We start from the raw sequence: 19,030 nt of genomic DNA on the forward strand, positions 1-19,030 counted from the left end.
AAAAAAAAGGAAGAAATAACAATGATTCCTCCCAAACACATGCACACACATACATCTATCAGTCTGTCCAAAACAAAAACAGGCCAATACTTTATAGTACTGTTTGTGACAGCCCCTCTAACGCCCCCCTCCACCCTCTCCACAGGTACCTGCGTTGTTACTACCACGCTGTCCGCAGTCTGATCAACATCGGGGGTCTTAGCGAGCCCCATACCGTCTTTGAGATTACCTTTCAGATGAGTAACTTTTTCGTGGGCGTCTTCGTGTTCTCCAGTTTGATTGGACAGGTAACAGAGAGACGCATTCTGCCCTGTAGCATGAGTCAAACTCCCAGCATGCTCAGTTCCTCTGGAAACCTGATAGAAATTAGCACCTCTAAATTAGCTTTTTTCCACTTGTCTCATTCACATAGTGATGTAGTGACAGATGAATGAAACCTGTCCTGTTAAAAACAGTCATCTCACCATACTAGTTTCAATAACACCCCGTCAACCGTCACTCCAACTGTAGTTCATTGGTTCCCTTGACTGTCAAACAAAAACTGTCTAATTGACAACAGTAGTTAACCGAAGGTTTCCTCAGTTCATGTATTTGTTCTCACCGTCATCGTGCCTCAGATGAGAGACGTCATCGGTGCTGCCACAGCAGGACAGACCTACTTCCGGGCCTCCATGGACGGCACCGTGGACTACATGATGACAAACCACATCCCCTCTTTGGTGCAGAACCGAGTCCGCACCTGGTTCACCTACACCTGGGACGCTCAGGGCATGCTGGGTCAGTAACATTGGACAAAGGGCTCAGATCAGTTTTTACAGGATGTCAGAATCAATCAATGAATCAAACTTTATTTGTATAACACCTTTCATACAGGTGAGTGCAGTTCAAAGTGCACTGACAAGCCAAAAGTAAGACAGAACAAGTGTGGACCGTGAAAATGACATGTCATCATTTTAGACCAATCCATGCAAGACTTTAAATTATAAAAAGGTAATAAAATAGAATTAAAAGCTTTAATAACAGTAATAGTAGTAAAACAGGGTGAAGTAAAAACTAGATTAATAAAATAATAATAAAATATAATAAAATATACAAATTAAATACAATAAAATAAGTGATTAATAAAATAACAAAATATAATAGAATTATACAAATTCAATACAATAAAATAGGTGATTAAAGCCTTGAATTATACGAATCAGTCCTTCACTCATACAGTATATCACCTTAAAAAAGTGGTACTACTTCCCTCTGTGGCTCCAGACTTATTTGACAGCGGAATAAATTTTTCCTGTTTCCCCTTGATGCTTTCAGATGAGTCCGAGCTGCTGGATAAGATGCCTCTAGTGATGAGAACCGCCATCGCTGTCGACATCAACCTGACCACCTTTCAGAAGATTGATCTTTTCAAGGTTCCCTTTTCAAGACACCACAAACGCAGTAAAACAGGCACATTGCAGCTCGGACATTAAGTCAATTACATCTCTTTTTTTCTTCCACAGGGCTGTGACCAGCAGATGTTGGTGGACATGTTACTGAGGCTCAAGTCCATCGTTTATTTATCAGGAGACTTTGTCGTAAAGAAAGTGAGTTTACATTCTTATTATATCATCACCATCCTGGAAGTACAACTTTTGTGTACATACCTAGTGTCTATTTTTCTGTATAGTATTTGTTAGGGCTGTCCCGAATAGCATTTTTTGGTCTTCAAAGCTTCGGTGAGTAATATTCGAAGGTATTCAAAGCTTCGCGGAGCAGCGTGACGCATCAGGCTGACATGTTCTTCTGTCTGTCCGTCTCCATCTCAACCGTTTCAGAGCCCGGGACAGTGCCACTGGTGCACTAATGTACACACACTGAGAATAACTAATAATGATTAATATTGATTATGAATAATGTTATGGGATTATTCCTTATTTCATGGGCTATTTTGGGATGTATACATTATTACATATTTATATATAGAAAACAAAAAAAGATTTAAAAAACGAAGCATTCAAATACTGATTTGGAGGTCAAATAGCATGACCACGGTCGAAGCAAAGTATTCGGGTCAGCCCTAGTATTTGTTGTTTCTTCACGTGTACATGACTTTGCCCTTTCTGCAGGGGGACATCGGTAAAGAGATGTACATCATTAAAAGTGGAGCGGTGCAGGTGGTGGGAGGACCTGACAACAGTATTGTGTTTGTCACACTGAAGGCCGGCTGTGTGTTTGGAGAAATCAGGTAAGAGATAGTTCAGCCGTTGTCACTGTCAGACCTTCAGACACAGTCTGAAGAGAGGAATCTTAGAGCATTGTAAATTCCAAGTTTCTGGGATTTTTCAGTCATAAAATGTTTTATCTTTCTCAGTCTGTTGCAGTCATCTAAAGATGGAGGGAACAGGCGGACAGCTAATGTCAAAGCCTACGGCTTCGCCAACCTTTTCGTCCTGGAGAAGAAAGACCTGTTTGACATCCTGGTCCACTACCCGGAGTCTCAGAAAGTGTTGGCCAGGAAGGGAAGGTGAGTCAGAGGCCTGGAGACAAACAACTAACTCATGTCTTCACTGGGGTGAGCTGCTGCACTCTGCCATAAGTCAAGAAGGTGGTGATGCAATATTAATAGTGTAAATGAAAATAAAACAAAACATGCACACACTTTTCCCAAAAACATATTTATTGACCATCTTTATAGGGGCAATCTAATCAAAATCAATTACCTATTCTAATCTTTGCAATTTATTATTTACCCTTTAAAATAATGACTCAAATATTATATTATTTATTATATAATTATAATAATTGCTCACCTTCTCAATACCCTTTATAAAATCTTTAAAGGTACAGTGTGGAGGATTTGGCGGCATCTTGTGGTGTGGTTGCAGATTGCAACCAACTGAGTACCCCTCCGCTCACTCCTCCCTTTCTATTTCTGCTTATAGATCCCCTGAAATATAACACACTGGCCCTTTAAATTTAGGATTATATACAACCAGGGGAAAGCACAGTATCAGAGGACATTTCTTTAGCCAGCTTCTCTGTTTGTGTGTCCATGCAGGAAACTCATGAAGGCGAAGGGTCCGGCAGCCGCTAAAGCAGAAGGGGATAAGAAGAAAGGCCTTGCGCTGTTCGGACCCAAACCGCCCACGCCCAAAATGCTGCGTGCTTTCGGTAAAAAGGACTTTCTTAAAAAATTGAAGGTAACAACTTTTACATTTCTATCTGTATGTGGAAATATGAAAGCCTTTGCAGTTATGCTAAACATACCATATTTTGTGTTTCCCCCCCCCCCCCCCCCAGGCTGCTGCTGCTGCCGGTGGCCAGTGAGGATTGTAGTGAGCTTATTTTTTTATAACTCCTTTTTGGGAGTAAATGTACAGTTTTGTTTTCAGCCTCTTACTACTCTTTTGTACTGAGTGTGTATTTTAAGATATTGTTTAAAACTGATGCTTCTGTTATTTCCCAGGGTCAAACATTTGATATGACATGCTCCACCTAACTAAGACAACAAGCAGATTTGAACACCAAAACGATGTATTAAACACATATTTCAAAGCTATTTTGATGAGATGTACAGTATTTGAATATGTCTGTCAACCTCAACTAGTGGGTTTGTTGTATATTTATCTGCCTATCCACCTTGTTTTGTTTGTCTGCTTTTATTGGCTACATCTATTTTTTTCTGTTTTGCCAACGCACAGTAGTTGTAAAAGCCTAACAGAGATTATATATCATAACAATCGGTAAAAATAATGCTAATTTGATTGATTTGATCTCCATTAATATCTGCTCAAATAAACAATTCCCTGACGTAACTGCAGCTTACTTACAGCGGTGTCCTGTCCTGTTTGATTGCTTGTTGCGTATCCATCTGTCGGCCGTGTGTTTGTACAGTAGGAGTTGCTGTTCAGAGAGAGAGAGAGAGAGAGAGAGAGAGAGAGAGAGAGGTGCTAACTAATCCCGTTAGCCAGACAGGGACAATGCGGGGGTTAATTCACTAAGTGGTGTCCGTGAACTCCGTAGCCAGACTGAGTGGACTGAGATAACCCCAGCAGTCTAATTTTACACCAGTTACTTTTACATGTAGTTCATGTGTCATCCCATGATTAAATATGTTGAAAATGCATTGAGTTGTGTGTGAGATGCAGAGGCAGAACTGAGAAGAGTTTTTTATTATTAGTAACCAGTTTGTAATAATGAAAATATATCCCATCCCCCAACCTACTTTGACTCACAGTATTTCATCTTTTCTTCTGATCACTGATTATTAAGAAGACACACTTGTATTAATTATTATGATGCCAACAAATGATAAAGTAATCAGGCCCTCTAAATGGTCTCTGGACTGGAGTCAACACTGCCTGGCAGAGATTGGCGGCTTTGATGGTTGATCTGGTGTTGACTGCAGGATAAAGGGGAGTGCCCAGAGGGAATTAATGGTTCTAAGAATTGAATTGCCTCAGTCTGTTGTTTGGATGTGAGACGAGGACTACAGAGCGTCCCGGGACTCTTTCAAGGATCTGAGAGCCACACAGGAAAGCGTCTCCAGGAGGGAGAAGTGGACGGGCAGGCCTGTTTCCTGTAGCCGACACAACGCACCGCCATGTTCAGCAGGTTGAAAAAGTGGATGGGGGCTCCTGAGCCTCCCCCTACTACCCCACCTTCTACCCCACCTCCTCCAGCTAAGGTAAGACCTGGCCTTTCTCTAAAACCTTCAATATAACCTGGACCAGAAAGGTATATTGAAAACATTTCTTTATCTTTGTTGCCGTTTAGCAGTTTTCACGTGTGCACCATTTAAACCAGACGTTAGATTAATCAGGTTCTGTACTTACCTACCTGTTTGTCACACTGAGTCACGTACTAGTTGTTTTTAAGGTTAACCATGACAGGTGACTGAGATCACTGAAAGCCTCTGATGCAACTTGGCACTGGGAGGGTGTCTGGGCACGCACTGGTGGATTTACTGTTGCTCTTTCAAGTGGCATGCTGGGTCAGCAATATTTTTGCTGAACCTGAGGAAGGGGACAGTACTGAGGATGGACTACAAGTGTAGTTGTGATGATCATTAGGAGTTATCAAAAACTGAAGCCTATTTAGCACTTTGACATTTTTGGATCCTTGCATCGGTATGCTCGATGCACTTACAGCTAAATAGATTCAAGTCAAGACAATTTGATTTATGTAGCTCGATATCACAAATTTGCCTCAGGGGGTTTTACAATCTGTACAGGATACAGCACCCGCTGTCCTTTTTAAAGTTACGACACCCGCATAGGATGAGGAAAAATCCTTTTAACAGGGAAAAATGGACGAAACCTCAAGAAAAGCAACAGAGGAGGGATAACTCTCCCAGGACGGACAGACATGCTGTGTATACAGAGTAACAACATGATGAAATTACAACATAGACACTACAAATGTATACATATAATGTAAACATATATGAAAAAGATGGTCTAGGAAGATGTCAAGTATCTTCCAGATGGAACCAGAGCCACACGACCTCCTCTCCATAGATGAGTCTTACAACTGATGGTCGGGTTGTGTGTGTCCTATTTTTCTCGAGACGTTGTTGGTCCACTTTTGTCTGCACGCTGTGGTGTGTTTACAGGAAGAAAAGCCTCCTGAAAAGAAGGATGAAAATGAGCAGCCAAAGAAAGAGGAGGAAAAGAAAGAAGAGGAAGTGAAGAAGACAGAGGAAGAAAAGAAAGAAGAAGAGCCCAAGAAAGAAGAGGCACAACCAGGTGAGAAGTCTGTTGTGATCATTAGCATCTGTCTCCTTGTCTTTTCTACTTGAGAAAAAAAAAAGGAGTTATGTTACTGTGGCTGAGGGACAGTGGACAAAAAGTCAACCATGTAAAGACCAGTGTGTCATTTCAGCGGTGACCAGTGAGTGGCGCTGTGGGCAGCTATAGTAGTCTAATCAGGTGCACAGAGTGTGGCGCACAGAGAGGACGACTAGGGGTTTTGGACGCAAGTCAGGATAATGATGGTGGTGTTTTATTTATCTACTTTTGTTAGCTAATAGTTTGAAAATAAATGGACTAACATATCCGATGGTAAGTTTTGGCATTTTGGCAATTTTTTGGTGACAAAGGACAAAGAGACGCTGGAGGCCCTCTACAGGGAGCCAGGCGCACAACTAGCGACCAAAACGTCAACATTATTTACATCACTAACACTGTTTTTCGCCAAGTACAGTAAATGCACAGGGACTTGGACATATTGTAGTGGCAAGTGTATGAAATAGAGCTTTTTTTCACAAGATACTCTACTGTGAAGACAGGGCTGACTCGTAATTAAATTAAATTAAATGGCACCATAGGATGTGGAAACCAGTTGGAATGGTTTATCTCTCCACCAGGTGGAGCAGTGATTATGGAAGTTGAAGCTGTTGTATTGCACCTGAACTCAGCTATTATATTTGAGAGCATACTTTTAATGATTAATGATAATTATCATATGATCATGTCATGATCGGATTGTGAAAATAATATGCTGAAGCTTTTTGTAAAACACAGACAGACAGATTGTTGTTTTTATGCAGAAAATGGTGAAACAGCTGAAGGAGACACTAGGAGCTATTCATTTGTTGTTAGTATTTAGTTGTTTTACCGGTACTACTACTACTAATAATAATAATAATATTCTAGATGTTTACTTTATTTGTACTCAATTTTTGATAGTGTTCTCTTTTGCTAGTTATTTGTTTAGTTGAACAATTTTCTTGTTTAGTATATTTATCTTTTTGTGTAATTAGTATTATTTTCCTTTGTTTATGAATTGGGTAAAATTGTGGGCAGGTTCTAGGTAGGCAGGTAGGACCAGCATGCACCTGGATGGGCTTAGGGTTGTTTGTTTTTACCACAAGGGAGGCAGCGACATCCATGTTTTCTTAGTGCTTCGTTTGCTTGCTTCCTTTTTGGATAAATAAATAATGAGAAACACACAGACTGAGTTGAAACTATAGGACTGTACTGAATTTTTTTCTCCACTTTTGTGAATGTGAAATGATGAATCTCACTCAGCCTATCTATGGGGGACATTTGATTCCAGTTCTAGTGGTTTAAAACTTAACAATATCCTCCTACAGACTACAGTATGAGCTTTTAAGCAGTTGTTTTTGTCCATTATAAAAAAAAATACATGCTAAACTGCAAGTTTAAAAACACTTTAATCTGAATTGATACTCCATTTAGCAGAGTTCAACCTCGTGCATATTCTGGAGCCAAAAATTTCCCTCACATATTTCTAAGTGATTTCGTTTTCACAGATTAAAATCTGCAAGAAGTCACAGGAGGAGTTTGTTACAGTAGAAGAGGAGGATTTTGTGGTGTCCTTTCTTATTCACCTGGGCAGGATCAACCTTTAATATAGTGGTGATGTTGTTTTCAGCTGTGAGAAACTGACTAAAGAGTGCTGCTGTATTTTTCTCCCAGCTCCAGCTCCTGCTCCAGCATCTACTGCTCCAGCTGCTGCTGCTCTGGCTGCTGCTGCTCCTGCTCCAGCTGCTGCTCCAGCTGCTGCTGCTCCAGCTGCTGCTGCTCCAGCTGCTGCTGCTCCTGCTCCAGCTGCTGCTGCTGCTGCTCCTGCAGAGGGGGCTGAAGAGTAAGAATGCATCACATTATCATGGATAAACAAAGGTTAAATAATAAAAAAGATAAAGTACACTGTGTGTGCCCCACATCTCACCTAGTGTGAGTTTGGATAGGCTCCGTCCCCTGCAACCCTGCAGAGGTTTTGATGGATGCACGTATCAGCGCTGACATTTGAATCTTTCAAATGGTACCTTAGGCTAACATTCATGGGTTGAATTCAGATTTTTTTTTTCTGAGATGGGAATTTGAGAAAACCATTGTTTTTTTAGTCACAATCCCACATTTAATTTAAATGTTTCTGTTGCCCTTAAACAAACAGTGTGAAGGATCTGGCGGTATATAGCAATGAGGATGCACGATGTAAAAATGTGAATGGCCTTCTCTAGAGCCAGTTGTGATAAGAATAGAGTGCTTAGTATGTGTGCAGACATGGGAAGTGAGTGGTGAGGCGAGAGAGAGAGAGAGAGAGAGAGCGGCGACGGGAGCGAGTAATGTTATCGACTGCGGCCCAAGCAGGTCCGTTCTGGACTACTGTAGAAACATGGTGGTACAAGTTTCCGTGGAGAGGACCTGCTCCTGATGTAGATATAAACGGCTCATTCTAAGGTGACGAAAACACAACGATTCTTAGTTTCAGGTGATTATACACTAATGAAAACATACTTAAGAATATTATATTCCATTCCTACTAATAGATCCCCCTTAATGCTACACTGGCCCTTTTAATTAGCTACCCTACTCATTTTGAAGTGTCTAGCTGTGTAATGATAATAAGAATATGTGTGAGAGCTTCTGATGTATACATGTGAAGTGTGGCACACGGCTTTTTGAATTCTTTACAGTGTGGTACTTTGTGTCTGTATGAGTGAGTGTTATTACAGAGGATGGGCAAGAGGAAGACTGAGAGAGATGTTGCCGATTGTTGATAAAATGCTGGTGCTGAACACTTCTACCTACAGACATGTTGTGATACTCACTATAGCAAAGCTTTTAGGTCCTTTTTAGAATGTTGTCGTCTCTGGCATGAGGTCCTAGAGAATTTTTTTTTGTTAAAATATTTAAAAGATCCATTAAGCAACGACTAATTATTATTTGTTCGTTGTTGTACAAATATGAGAGCTAGAGGAGAGAGTGACTGGAAGCAGTGATTAGTAGCTTTACAAGTGAACTTGACTGGACTAAGAATACCTTGACCCCGTAGCTTGACCCCCAGTCCATTTCAGGAACTCCAGGTATCAGTGAATCCGCTTCAGTACAGCAGAGTAAACAATAAGACCTGTGTCAGCTGAATTTACAGTGATTTGACTTTGTAGCATTCAGCATTTACATAATTACAAAACTTAAGGCATAACTGTTACATCATCATTTATTTGTGTCCTTTTGTTTGTTTTGACCCGTTGTGTTAATCCTGTCATTCAACACCCATCGTATTAAGCTCTGTCTTGTCTAGTCTCACCTGCCATGTCTTGCTTCACAAAAAAAAAATTATAATAATATTAACATATGCCACTTAAATGTAAACTTGTTATATTTACACCCCCCCCCCCACCAAACATGCATTAACCATTTAGAACTGACTGTACAGATGGACCGTTTACTCTGAGCGGCTCCACCTCCATTGTTTCGTCTTCCCTCACAATAAGTCCCGTGGACGTTGTGTATGTGAGCTGCAGTAACAGCAGTCGTGATCACACTGTGACCTGCAGCCTGTGACTCCCAAAGTAGGAAAGGAGATTAGGAGCTTAGTGGTATTTGTGACAGAGAACAATCAGGGATAGCGTTCACCATGCTAGTGGGAATTAGTTTCAAAGAATTATTTTTATTTGCAGATGATTTATACACTATGTAATGAATTTCTTTTCTTTTTTTCTTTTTTGATTTATAAATGATCAATAGCTGACGTAGTGAGATAATAGCATGGATGGTCTTATGAAAATTAGGGCTGGCAATCGATTAAAATATTTAATCGCGATTAATCGCAAAATCAATCACACATTTTTTTTTTTTCTGTTCAATATGTACCTTAAAGGGAGATTTGTCAAGTATTTAATACTTTTATCAACATGTAAGTGGGCAATATGCTGCTTTATGCAAGTGTTTGTATATTTATTATTGGAAATCAATTAACAACACAAAACAATGACAGATATTGTCCAGAAACCCTCACAGGTACTGCATTTAGCATAACAAATATGCTCAAATCCTAACATGGCAAACTCAAGCCCAACATGTGATTATCATAAAGTGGGCATGTCTGTAAAGGGGAGACTCGTGTTATAGAACCCATTTTCATTCAAATATCTTGAGGTCAAAGGTCAAGGGACCTCTTTGAAAATCGCCATGCCAGTTTTTCCTCTCCAAAATTTAGCGTTAGTTTGGAGCGTTATTTAGCCTCCTTTGCGACAAGCTAGTATGACATGGTTGGTACCGATGGGTTCTTTAGGTTTTCTGGTTACATATGGTGCCAGCACCTTTACTCTAGCTTTGAGCTCGCTCCAACCTTAAAATCGCAAGCTGCGTTAATGCGTTAAAGAAATTAGCGGCGTTAAAACTAATTTGTGAGAACGCATTATCGTGTTAACTTTGACAGCCCTAATTTGAAATAAAGAAAATCCTATTTTCAGGTCAGATCAAAGTGAAAAAGAAGTGTAACCTGTTTACAGAGCGGATATAGGGTTGTGTGTATGTCTGTCAGATTAATAGTGACAATAATAACATGAACTATAACTGCCACGCTTGCTTATTTGTTCCATTTATTGAGAATCTTCCTGCTCACCATTATATAGTATTCTCCAATTCAGCCCCCCCCCCTCTCCCCTCCTCTCTGATTTAATGTCACCTTTTCTATGGTGTTCCTTTATTCATCTTTCTTTTTTGCTTTTGCTCCCTGTTTTCAGTGAGAAGGCCCCTACTCCTCCTCCTCCACCCGTTGTCTACTTCCGTTGCACAGATGACACGCTCAGAAGTGTGATCAAGAAGTTAAGAGAGCGGACAGAGATCCTCAGAGAGAAAGCCATAGACCCTTACTCCACTTCGCCAGAGATCACCCCGCCCGTCAGTAAGTATGGACGTGTACGAACCGACACGCAGACACAAAAGAAGCATACAAACACGGTCAAAGCGCTATTTAACTTTTCGTCACTCTTTTCGCCTGCTCAGCGCCTATTCTGAAGAAGGAGGACTACATCAGACTGAAGGAAGAGGAGCGAATAGCAAAAGAAGAAGCGGATAAAAAGAAGGCAGAACAGGCAGCCATAAAGGCAGAGGAGAAGAAGAAAAAGGACGAGGAGAAAAGGCTGGCGGGCGAGACGAAAAAAGAGGAGGAGAGGCTGGCGGAGGAGGCCAGGAAGAAAGCGAAGTTCCTCCCGGACATCAGCTGCTCGTTCTTCGACATCCTCTTCCGTCCAATCGAGCGCATGATGGACACCGTCCTGGGGAGCACCTTCGATCCTTTAGGTAGGTGTGGTGCACACAGGGAACATGTCCGAAGAGATGAAATGAACATAAACACACAAACATCTGCATGTCCGTCTCTCTACAGATCGTCGATATATCACCTGGTGTTCCGTGGTAGCGGTGGCGCTCAACTACAACATTTGGTTTTGCACCGCCCGGATGGTCTTCCCGTACCATAACGAAACCAACAACCCCTACTGGATATTATGTGACGTTCTTAGCGACCTAGTGAATGTTATTGACATCGTCATTTGGTCGCCCCGACTACAGTTCGTCAAAGGCGGAGACGTTGTTGTAAGTCACAAAGCATCATGAAGCATCTTTAATAGTGACCTATCTGATCTGTATCATGTTCTTCCAGCTGAACTGTAATACTGTGTGTAATTCCCCGGCAGACAGACGGACCTACGACTAAGGCACATTATCGGAAATCACAGCGTTTTAAGGTGAGACTGTAATGATGTGTCCGGTGGTGGAAAGTAGCTAAGTACATTTACAAGTACTGTACTCAAAGAGTAACTAAACCCCAGAGTTTCAGCTGAATTGCCTTTACCCCGGAAATTTAAAAAAAGGCCAAAAAGTGTCAACATGGGCACCCTGGAAGGGGGGGGGGGACAAAGACACGCCTGAGTGTGCAGTCCGGAGGTGTTTTTGCAGCCGGGACAACAACAGTGCCGATCTATTTTAGCCACTAGCTAACAAATACTAAAACCAGAGACCGGTCTCAATACCACTTTTTGAAGCTATCGTCTCGGAATCGACCGCATTTTCACTCGGTCTTGTCTTGATCTCAGACAAAGAGTCAACAAAGACACTCAGATTTTTATATCAAGACCGGTCAAGACCACGACTGCGGGGATATCACTAAATTGCCTGTTTATTGTCTGATATATTTGTTAACATCATCACTGTGACTGGATGTAAAACTTCAAATGCAAATGCGGTGTTTGGTATTTCCTCAACAGATCTCAACATGGCTGCCGGGTCACAAACGTTCTCAGTACCCTACAAGATGTTTCTGAAAACATTTGAGGCGAGAAATAGACATTACAGTAACAGAATATTGATTCATATTTGATCAGCGCTGCCTAGTTTGACCGTTTGATCAGAGTTTGTGAGTGAATGACAGCTGCTCAGAGACGGCAAGGCTCCAGCTCGGCTCTGATTGGTTGTTTTCCTCCGGTCTGTGAAATCTTGCAGATGCCATTAGGAGCACCGGAGGACACAGAGGCACATGATTTATTTTTCAGATTACCTGTCAGGATACAGTGACCATTTTATAAAAATAACTTTTAATCATACTGTATGTGCTCCAATCTTGCCTACTGCTGCTTTAAGTCAAATTTGAAATGAAGGAGCTTTACATGTATTTGAGTATTTTCACAATGTTGTACTGGTAAATGATCTTAATACTTCTTCCACCACTGTGTCTGTCACAGCAAAGTAAATCTTTTATGTGGACCAAATCGTGGAATTTAACAAAATGTTTTTATCCCTCTCTTTTTAGATTGATCTCTTTAGCATCCTCCCCTTTGACCTTCTGTGCCTGCACTTTGAATTCTCCTCCATATACAGACTCAACCGCTTTATCAGGGTAGGCAGCAAACTGATTGTTTTTACTGATGATGTAAATGAAGAACAGGCTTCATATTTCCTGTCCAGTCCCTCACTAGTTTGTTTCCTTGTGTGTTTTAGATCGAGTCCTTCTTTGAATTCAGCGATCGTCTTGAGAGTATCATGGCCAAGGCCTACATCTGGAGGTAAATGCTCCTGGAACAATGACAGGAACAAATCAATACAGTTCCTAATACACTGTGTAAACTTCTGCCATTAGATGAACTCTACTGTTGAGTTGGCTGTGAGCAGATAAAGAGGCCTGATGACAGTTTAAAAGTTTCTGAACCATTTACTTTTCAATTGTTTGTCATTTAGTCTTTGTAACTAAATTGTTTGTACAACACCCGACCCCCCTGTTCACACTGCACAGATTTTACTTTGTACTGAATTGTCATAGTCAGCAATTTAAATTAGCTATGCATCTTCTGCTGTTTTCACAGCCTATATACATGCTGTTATTCATTTAGTTTATAGTTTTTTTTCCATCTTGACGATATTTGCAACTAAAATGACCATTACTCCACATACAGATCAGCTCACTCTATCTGTTTATATCGCTGTCTTTCTAACGCAGAGTGATTCGCACCACAGGGTACCTGCTCTTTGTCCTCCATCTCAACAGCTGTGCGTACTATATTGCCTCAATCTATCAGGGTCTTAAGTCGACCACATGGGTGTATGATGGAGTGGGCATTGCGTGAGTACTATTTACTTTGTCTCGTTGTTTCTGATGTTTGTGATTATAGACGTTAGCGTTGTTGTCGGGGCTTTCCGTGGTGCTGAAATATTGAGAGCCAACCCTTTTGTGTCTCATACCAACCACTTAGCAACACCCCAGCAATAACCCTAATCTGATCCACTTTGGTTTAAAGTGGAAGTGAATCATTCAACCAACTTAAACTGGTTAACTAAATGGATTTCCACTCTAATGATTTATATAACAAACATGACAAACGTAAGCAATTAAAAGAAAAAAGAAGTTTTTTAAAATCTTTCATGCAGCTTTCGTGGCAAGAGCGCCGTCATGTTGTTGTACTGTAGCCTGTGACGAATGAGAATGGTTGGCTCTGTTGAGTTACACAGATACAACGGTAGAGACCGTGAAAGGCGGAGACTGAGGAGACACGGCACAGAAGAAAACGAAAGTACCATACTGCATCGCTGGCTCATGGCACTAAAAGAGCCCTCCGAGTCCAGCTGCCGCTGGCTGTCTCCCCATCTCCCGTCCTTCCCCCTCTCTGATCAGCTGTCTCTTCTCCGCTGCTGTCTCATTCAGACCGTTCAAAGACAGGGTCGTTAAGAAAAAAAAAGCCGAAATCACTACATTATTCTGAAGCACACGTTATAGAGTTTACATACTGTTTATCATACTATAATATGACTTTTTTTTGACATACTATACTATGACTTTTTTATTTTTTCGACATACTAAACTGTCTTTTTTCAACATACTATACTACGACTTTTTTTGATATATTATACTATGACTTATTTTTTCGACGTACTATACTTTACAATTTTTCTGACTTACTATACTATGAACTTTCTATTTTTTTCGGCATACTATAGTATGACTTTTTTAATTTTTTAGACATATACTATGTCTTTTTTCGACATACTATAGTATGACTTTTTTTATATTTTCTACATACTATACTATGACTTTTTAAATTCATTCGACGTACTATACTGTGCCTTATTCTTTCGACATACTACACTATGCCTTTTTTTCTACATACTATACTATGACTTTTAATTTTTTCGGCAATACCATACTATGACTTTTTAATTTTTTCGACAAAGTATGCTCTGACTTTTTTCGACATACTATACTATGACTTTTTAAAATCTTTCAACATACTATACTATGCTTTTTTTAGACATACTATACTATGACACTTTTTTATTTTTCTTGATAAACCATACTATGACTTTTTTTGACATATACTATGACTTGTTTTATTTTTTCGACATACTATAATATACTTTTTTTTTTAAATACTATACTATGACTTTTTTATTTTCTACATACTATACTAAGCCTTTTTTTCAAAATACTATACTATGACTTTTTAAATTCGTTCGACGTACTATACTGTGCCTTTTTTTTGACATACTATACTATGACTTTTAAAAAATTTTCAACATACTATACTATGCCTTTTTAATTTTTTCGACATACTATACTGTCTTTTTTCAACATACTATATGACTTTTTTTGACATACTATACTGTGACTTTTAATTTTTTGACATACTATACTTTACCGTTTTTCTGACTTACTATAATATAACTTGTAAAAAATGTCGACATACTATACTATGAATTTTTTTATTTTTTTGACATACTATACTATCACCTTTTTTGCTTATTTGTTTGATAAACTATACTACGACTTTTTTTACATATAATATGACTTGTTTTATTTTTTTCGACATACTATAATATACTTTTTTTTAAAATACTATTCTATGACTTAATTTTTTTCAACATACTATATGACTTTTAAATTTTTTCGACATACTATGCTGTGACCTTTTCTTCAACATACTATGCTATGACTTTTTAAATTTTTTCGACATACTATACTATGACTTTTCTTTGACATACTATATACTATGACCTTTTTTATATTTTTCGATTAACTATACTATGCCTTTTTTTCAACATACTATACTATGCCTTTTTAAATTCTTTCGACATACAATACTGACTTTTTTTCAACATACTATACTATATCTTTTTTATTTTTCCGACATACTATACTATACCTTTTTTGCAACAAACTATACTGTGACCTTTTTTATTTTTTCAATTAACTATACAATGACTTTTTTTTCGACCTTCTACACTAAGCCTTTTTTTTGACAAACTATACAATGACTTTTTATTAGTTTTCGACATACTATATTGTGACTTTATTCGCCATTCTATACTATGACTTTTTAAATTTTATTGATAAGCCATACAATGACTTTTTTATTTTTTCAACATACTATACTATGACTTTTGTTTTTTTCCGTCATACTATACTATGACTTTTTTCAACATCCTGTCACAACTTGGTACTCAAGGCCATGACAAAAAGGGAGACACACCATGGTAACGATTAAATCAATTTATTTATTAAACAAAAATAGAGGAAATTATGCAGAACAAAAGGATCGAAAAGGTATGGGGTGTAAATATCAGTAGTATCAGTAATGTAAGATGTGCATGGAGAGTGTAAATGGTGTGAACGTGTTGTAAAATGTATAAAACAAGCAACGGATTAACTAAGGAGAACTTAGGTCTGCCACATTCCCGGTGATGGTGTCTGCAGGGAAAGAGAGAAAGAGAGAGAGAATGAGTCATGAGCCTAGGATGTATAGGCTGTGAACACTGGGCCAAGGTGTTCCTAGAAAGCCCTTATGGCAGGTTAACAGAAACCCTACTATACAAGCGACAGCAGGGGTCGCCAGAATACTATACTATGCTTTTTTATTTTTTCAACATACTATACTATGCTTTCTTTTTCGGCATACTATACTATGAATTTTTTTTATTTCTTTGACATACTATACTATGACTTTTTTTCGACATACTATACTATGACTTATTTTTTACAAAATACTATACTATGAATTTGATTTTTTCGACATGCTACACTACGACTTTTTTTCGACATACTATACTATGACTTTTAAAAGATTTTCGACATACTATACTATGAATTGTTTATTTTTTCAACATACTATAAGGCAGTAATTCTAGTTTGTAAAATGTTTTATGGCATACTATACTTATATGACACTTAATGATAATCTTTATTTCTGTGAAATTATACATTATACTATGATTTTTTTTCATGGAATACTATACTCGAAATTAAATTAACATGTACCCTGTGCTACCACAGGTACATTCGTTGTTACTACTTTGCCGTCCGCAGTCTAATCAACATCGGTGGTCTTCCAGAGCCTGTCACCACCTTTGAGATTACCTTTCAGATGGCCAACTTTTTCATTGGTGTCTTTGTGTTCTCCAGTTTAATTGGACAGGTAGGTAGGGGAGGGTTTTTTCGACAGAAGTTGTATTCATAACTATCAATATATCGCACATCTTATCAAAAGCTTTTCTTCACGATGTATATTGTAATTCAATACTCTCCCTATCCATCGGTCTTTCTTTCTCAGATGAGAGATGTCATAGGAGCAGCAACAGCAGGAAAGACATATTACCGGGCATCGATGGACGGCTGTGTTGACTACATGAACACCTACTCGATCCCCAAATATTGCCAGAACAGAATCCGGACCTGGTACAACTACACCTGGGCAGCTCAGGGCATGCTAGGTGAGTCTCAGAAACCTTTATACCAGGAATGTATCCTTATTAGAGTGAAAAACCTGATGAGACACTCAAACTCTCTACTGAAAGCAGACTAATATTGAACTGACAAAGTACATTTTCAGAGATGTTAAGATATCAAGATTCCTTTATTTGTCATTTTTATGCTCCACATAAAAACAAAATTGTATCCATGTCCTCTCCAGATGAGTCTGAGCTGCTGGACAAGATGCCTCTGGTGATGAGAACTGCCATCGCTGTCGACGTCAACCTGTCAACCTTCCAGAAGATTGCACTGTTTCAGGTGACTCCGCAGTCACTGTGGCCTCCTAAAATTTTAGACAATTAGATTGCGTTTTGGAAACTGTGGAGTCGTGCACATCCAACTGAAAACTCACCTGTCAACCTGATGTCGTCTCTTCCAGGGCTGCGACCAGCAGATGTTGGTGGACATGTTGCTGAGGCTCAAGTCAATTGTCTATCTACCTGGAGACTTTGTTGTGAAGAAAGTGAGTGTGTGTGTGTGTGTGTGTAATGATAAACCTTGGCGACCATCATGAAGCAAATAACCAATAATTTATCCGAGTGTGATGCTGACCTCTGCGTTCTTGCCCTGCGCTCTCCTCCGCAGGGGGACATCGGTAAAGAGATGTACATCATCAAAGGTGGAGCGGTGCAGGTGGTGGGAGGACCTGACAACAGTATTGTGTTTGTCACACTGAAGGCTGGCAGCGTGTTTGGGGAAATCAGGTTTGTCTGCATTTAGTAGCGATCTTTGACAACTAGAACATACAATAACAGAGCTAAAAGAAATCAAGTCACATTTATCCTTACTTTTTCATCATCTTATTATCCAGTAAGTGTCTTGATGACAAGCCTCCTATACATAAGGAGAATATATTTGCTTCAGTTAAATCTGGTGCAGTTTCCTTACCTTAAACAAAGCTAAATTATAGTATAGTATAGTGCATGGCTGTAGAGATACAGATAGATTTCCCAAGAGACCATTGCTATTTGAAATGGACACATGGTATATTTTTGCATCAATCCCCATCAGTTTACTACAGTCTGCCAAAGATGGAGGAAACAGGCGCACAGCTAACGTGAAAGCGCATGGCTTCGCTAACCTTTTTGTCCTGGAGAAGAAAGACTTGTTTGACATCCTCATCCACTACCCAGCGTCTCAGAAAGTGTTGGCCAGGAAGGGAAGGTGAGTCATTTACAGTTAGGACATCTTTGGTATACACAATTTCATTGTGGCTATGGCTCAACTTTAATAAGTAATTTATCAGCACCAACCTCCAAATTCAATTCTAAAATGCAGCCCATTAAGGATTGTCTCTGTTTGTGATTGTGAAGGAAACTGATTAAAGCCAAAGGCCCTGCAGGTGCTAAAACCGAAGAGGTAAAGCCGAAAGGTCTAGCTCTGTTTGGACCAAAACCACCAACACCCAAGCTACTGAAAGTCATGGCCAAATTCCACAAAGGATCCTTGGCAAAAAAGGTAAAGTCTTTACAGTGATGCAACATTCTTCGTAGAGATAGCTGGGATAGTTTGATTTGGTAGGTGACAAATAGCCTTGCACTACTATAGAAAATGTTTACGAGCCATGTATGATGGGAGAACTGGTACCAAACTTAAAACAGACACACTGCAGGTTTTGCTAAAGACACAATGACATAATGTTGTCTTTTTGTTTTATGTCCACAGGAGCAGAAATGAGAGTGGGATGCTGAGGAGTGCCACCACTTCAAATCTGTATCATTTTATATATCACATTGTCTACTGAAAGACTCACAAGAAGACAGAATCTGTAATTATAATCCAATAGTATTCACCTTGTTAACTTTTGTAGATTCCTTAATAGTTACATTTAACCTAATCAGTGCCAGCAGCCAAATCTGCAGGTTAATGTTACGTTTAAAGAATTCATGTTGATTGTAAAGTGTGCGTTATTTTTTGAAAGGTAAAGTTAAGATGTTTACAATAAAGAGTACCACCTAATGTTTAACATTAGAATTTTAACTTCTTAAAAAGAAAATTA

The 19,030-nt window shown here is 39.3% G+C and overlaps 2 protein-coding genes and 1 long non-coding RNA gene across 3 annotated transcripts in view; 2 read left to right on the top strand and 1 right to left on the bottom strand.

The window, feature by feature from the left end:
* Nucleotides 1–3,807, top strand: part of LOC141760060 (cyclic nucleotide-gated channel beta-3-like) — a 37,030-nt gene extending 33,223 nt beyond the window's left edge. The window contains exons 12-18 of the mRNA XM_074622704.1: nucleotides 618–777; nucleotides 1,315–1,412; nucleotides 1,503–1,586; nucleotides 2,109–2,227; nucleotides 2,354–2,506; nucleotides 3,041–3,182; nucleotides 3,283–3,807. Of these exons, the coding sequence (XP_074478805.1) occupies nucleotides 618–777; nucleotides 1,315–1,412; nucleotides 1,503–1,586; nucleotides 2,109–2,227; nucleotides 2,354–2,506; nucleotides 3,041–3,182; nucleotides 3,283–3,309 (783 nt within the window). The 3' untranslated portion in view covers nucleotides 3,310–3,807. The remainder of the gene's footprint in view (nucleotides 1–617; nucleotides 778–1,314; nucleotides 1,413–1,502; nucleotides 1,587–2,108; nucleotides 2,228–2,353; nucleotides 2,507–3,040; nucleotides 3,183–3,282) is intronic.
* LOC141759893 (uncharacterized) overlaps nucleotides 1–19,030 on the bottom strand; it is a 488,172-nt gene that overhangs the window by 441,858 nt on the left and 27,284 nt on the right. The window lies entirely within an intron of this gene.
* On the top strand, nucleotides 5,800–18,990 carry cngb3.1 (cyclic nucleotide gated channel subunit beta 3, tandem duplicate 1). Its single transcript, XM_074622706.1, has 19 exons — nucleotides 5,800–5,841; nucleotides 6,014–6,044; nucleotides 7,425–7,492; nucleotides 7,523–7,593; nucleotides 10,481–10,641; nucleotides 10,743–11,039; nucleotides 11,125–11,333; nucleotides 11,435–11,485; nucleotides 12,547–12,633; nucleotides 12,735–12,799; nucleotides 13,231–13,353; nucleotides 16,555–16,696; nucleotides 16,832–16,991; nucleotides 17,192–17,289; nucleotides 17,411–17,494; nucleotides 17,617–17,735; nucleotides 18,043–18,195; nucleotides 18,345–18,489; nucleotides 18,697–18,990. The coding sequence occupies exons 1-19, from the start codon at nucleotides 5,800–5,802 to the stop codon at nucleotides 18,706–18,708; spliced, it is 2,118 nt and encodes a 705-aa protein (XP_074478807.1). The 3' UTR covers nucleotides 18,709–18,990.

The sequence above is a fragment of the Sebastes fasciatus genome, chromosome 21, assembly GCF_043250625.1.
Source record: "Sebastes fasciatus isolate fSebFas1 chromosome 21, fSebFas1.pri, whole genome shotgun sequence".
Lineage (NCBI taxonomy): Eukaryota > Metazoa > Chordata > Actinopteri > Perciformes > Sebastidae > Sebastes > Sebastes fasciatus.

Coding starts and splice junctions, on each gene's coding strand:
- cngb3.1 (XM_074622706.1), top strand. CDS start 5,800: ATGTTACTGTGGCTGAGGGACAGTGGACAAAAAGTCAACCAT. Junction 11,486..12,546: donor GGAAATCACAGCGTTTTAAG/GTGAGACTGTAA, acceptor CTCTCTTTTTAG/ATTGATCTCTTTAGCATCCT. Junction 17,736..18,042: donor AGCGTGTTTGGGGAAATCAG/GTTTGTCTGCAT, acceptor AATCCCCATCAG/TTTACTACAGTCTGCCAAAG.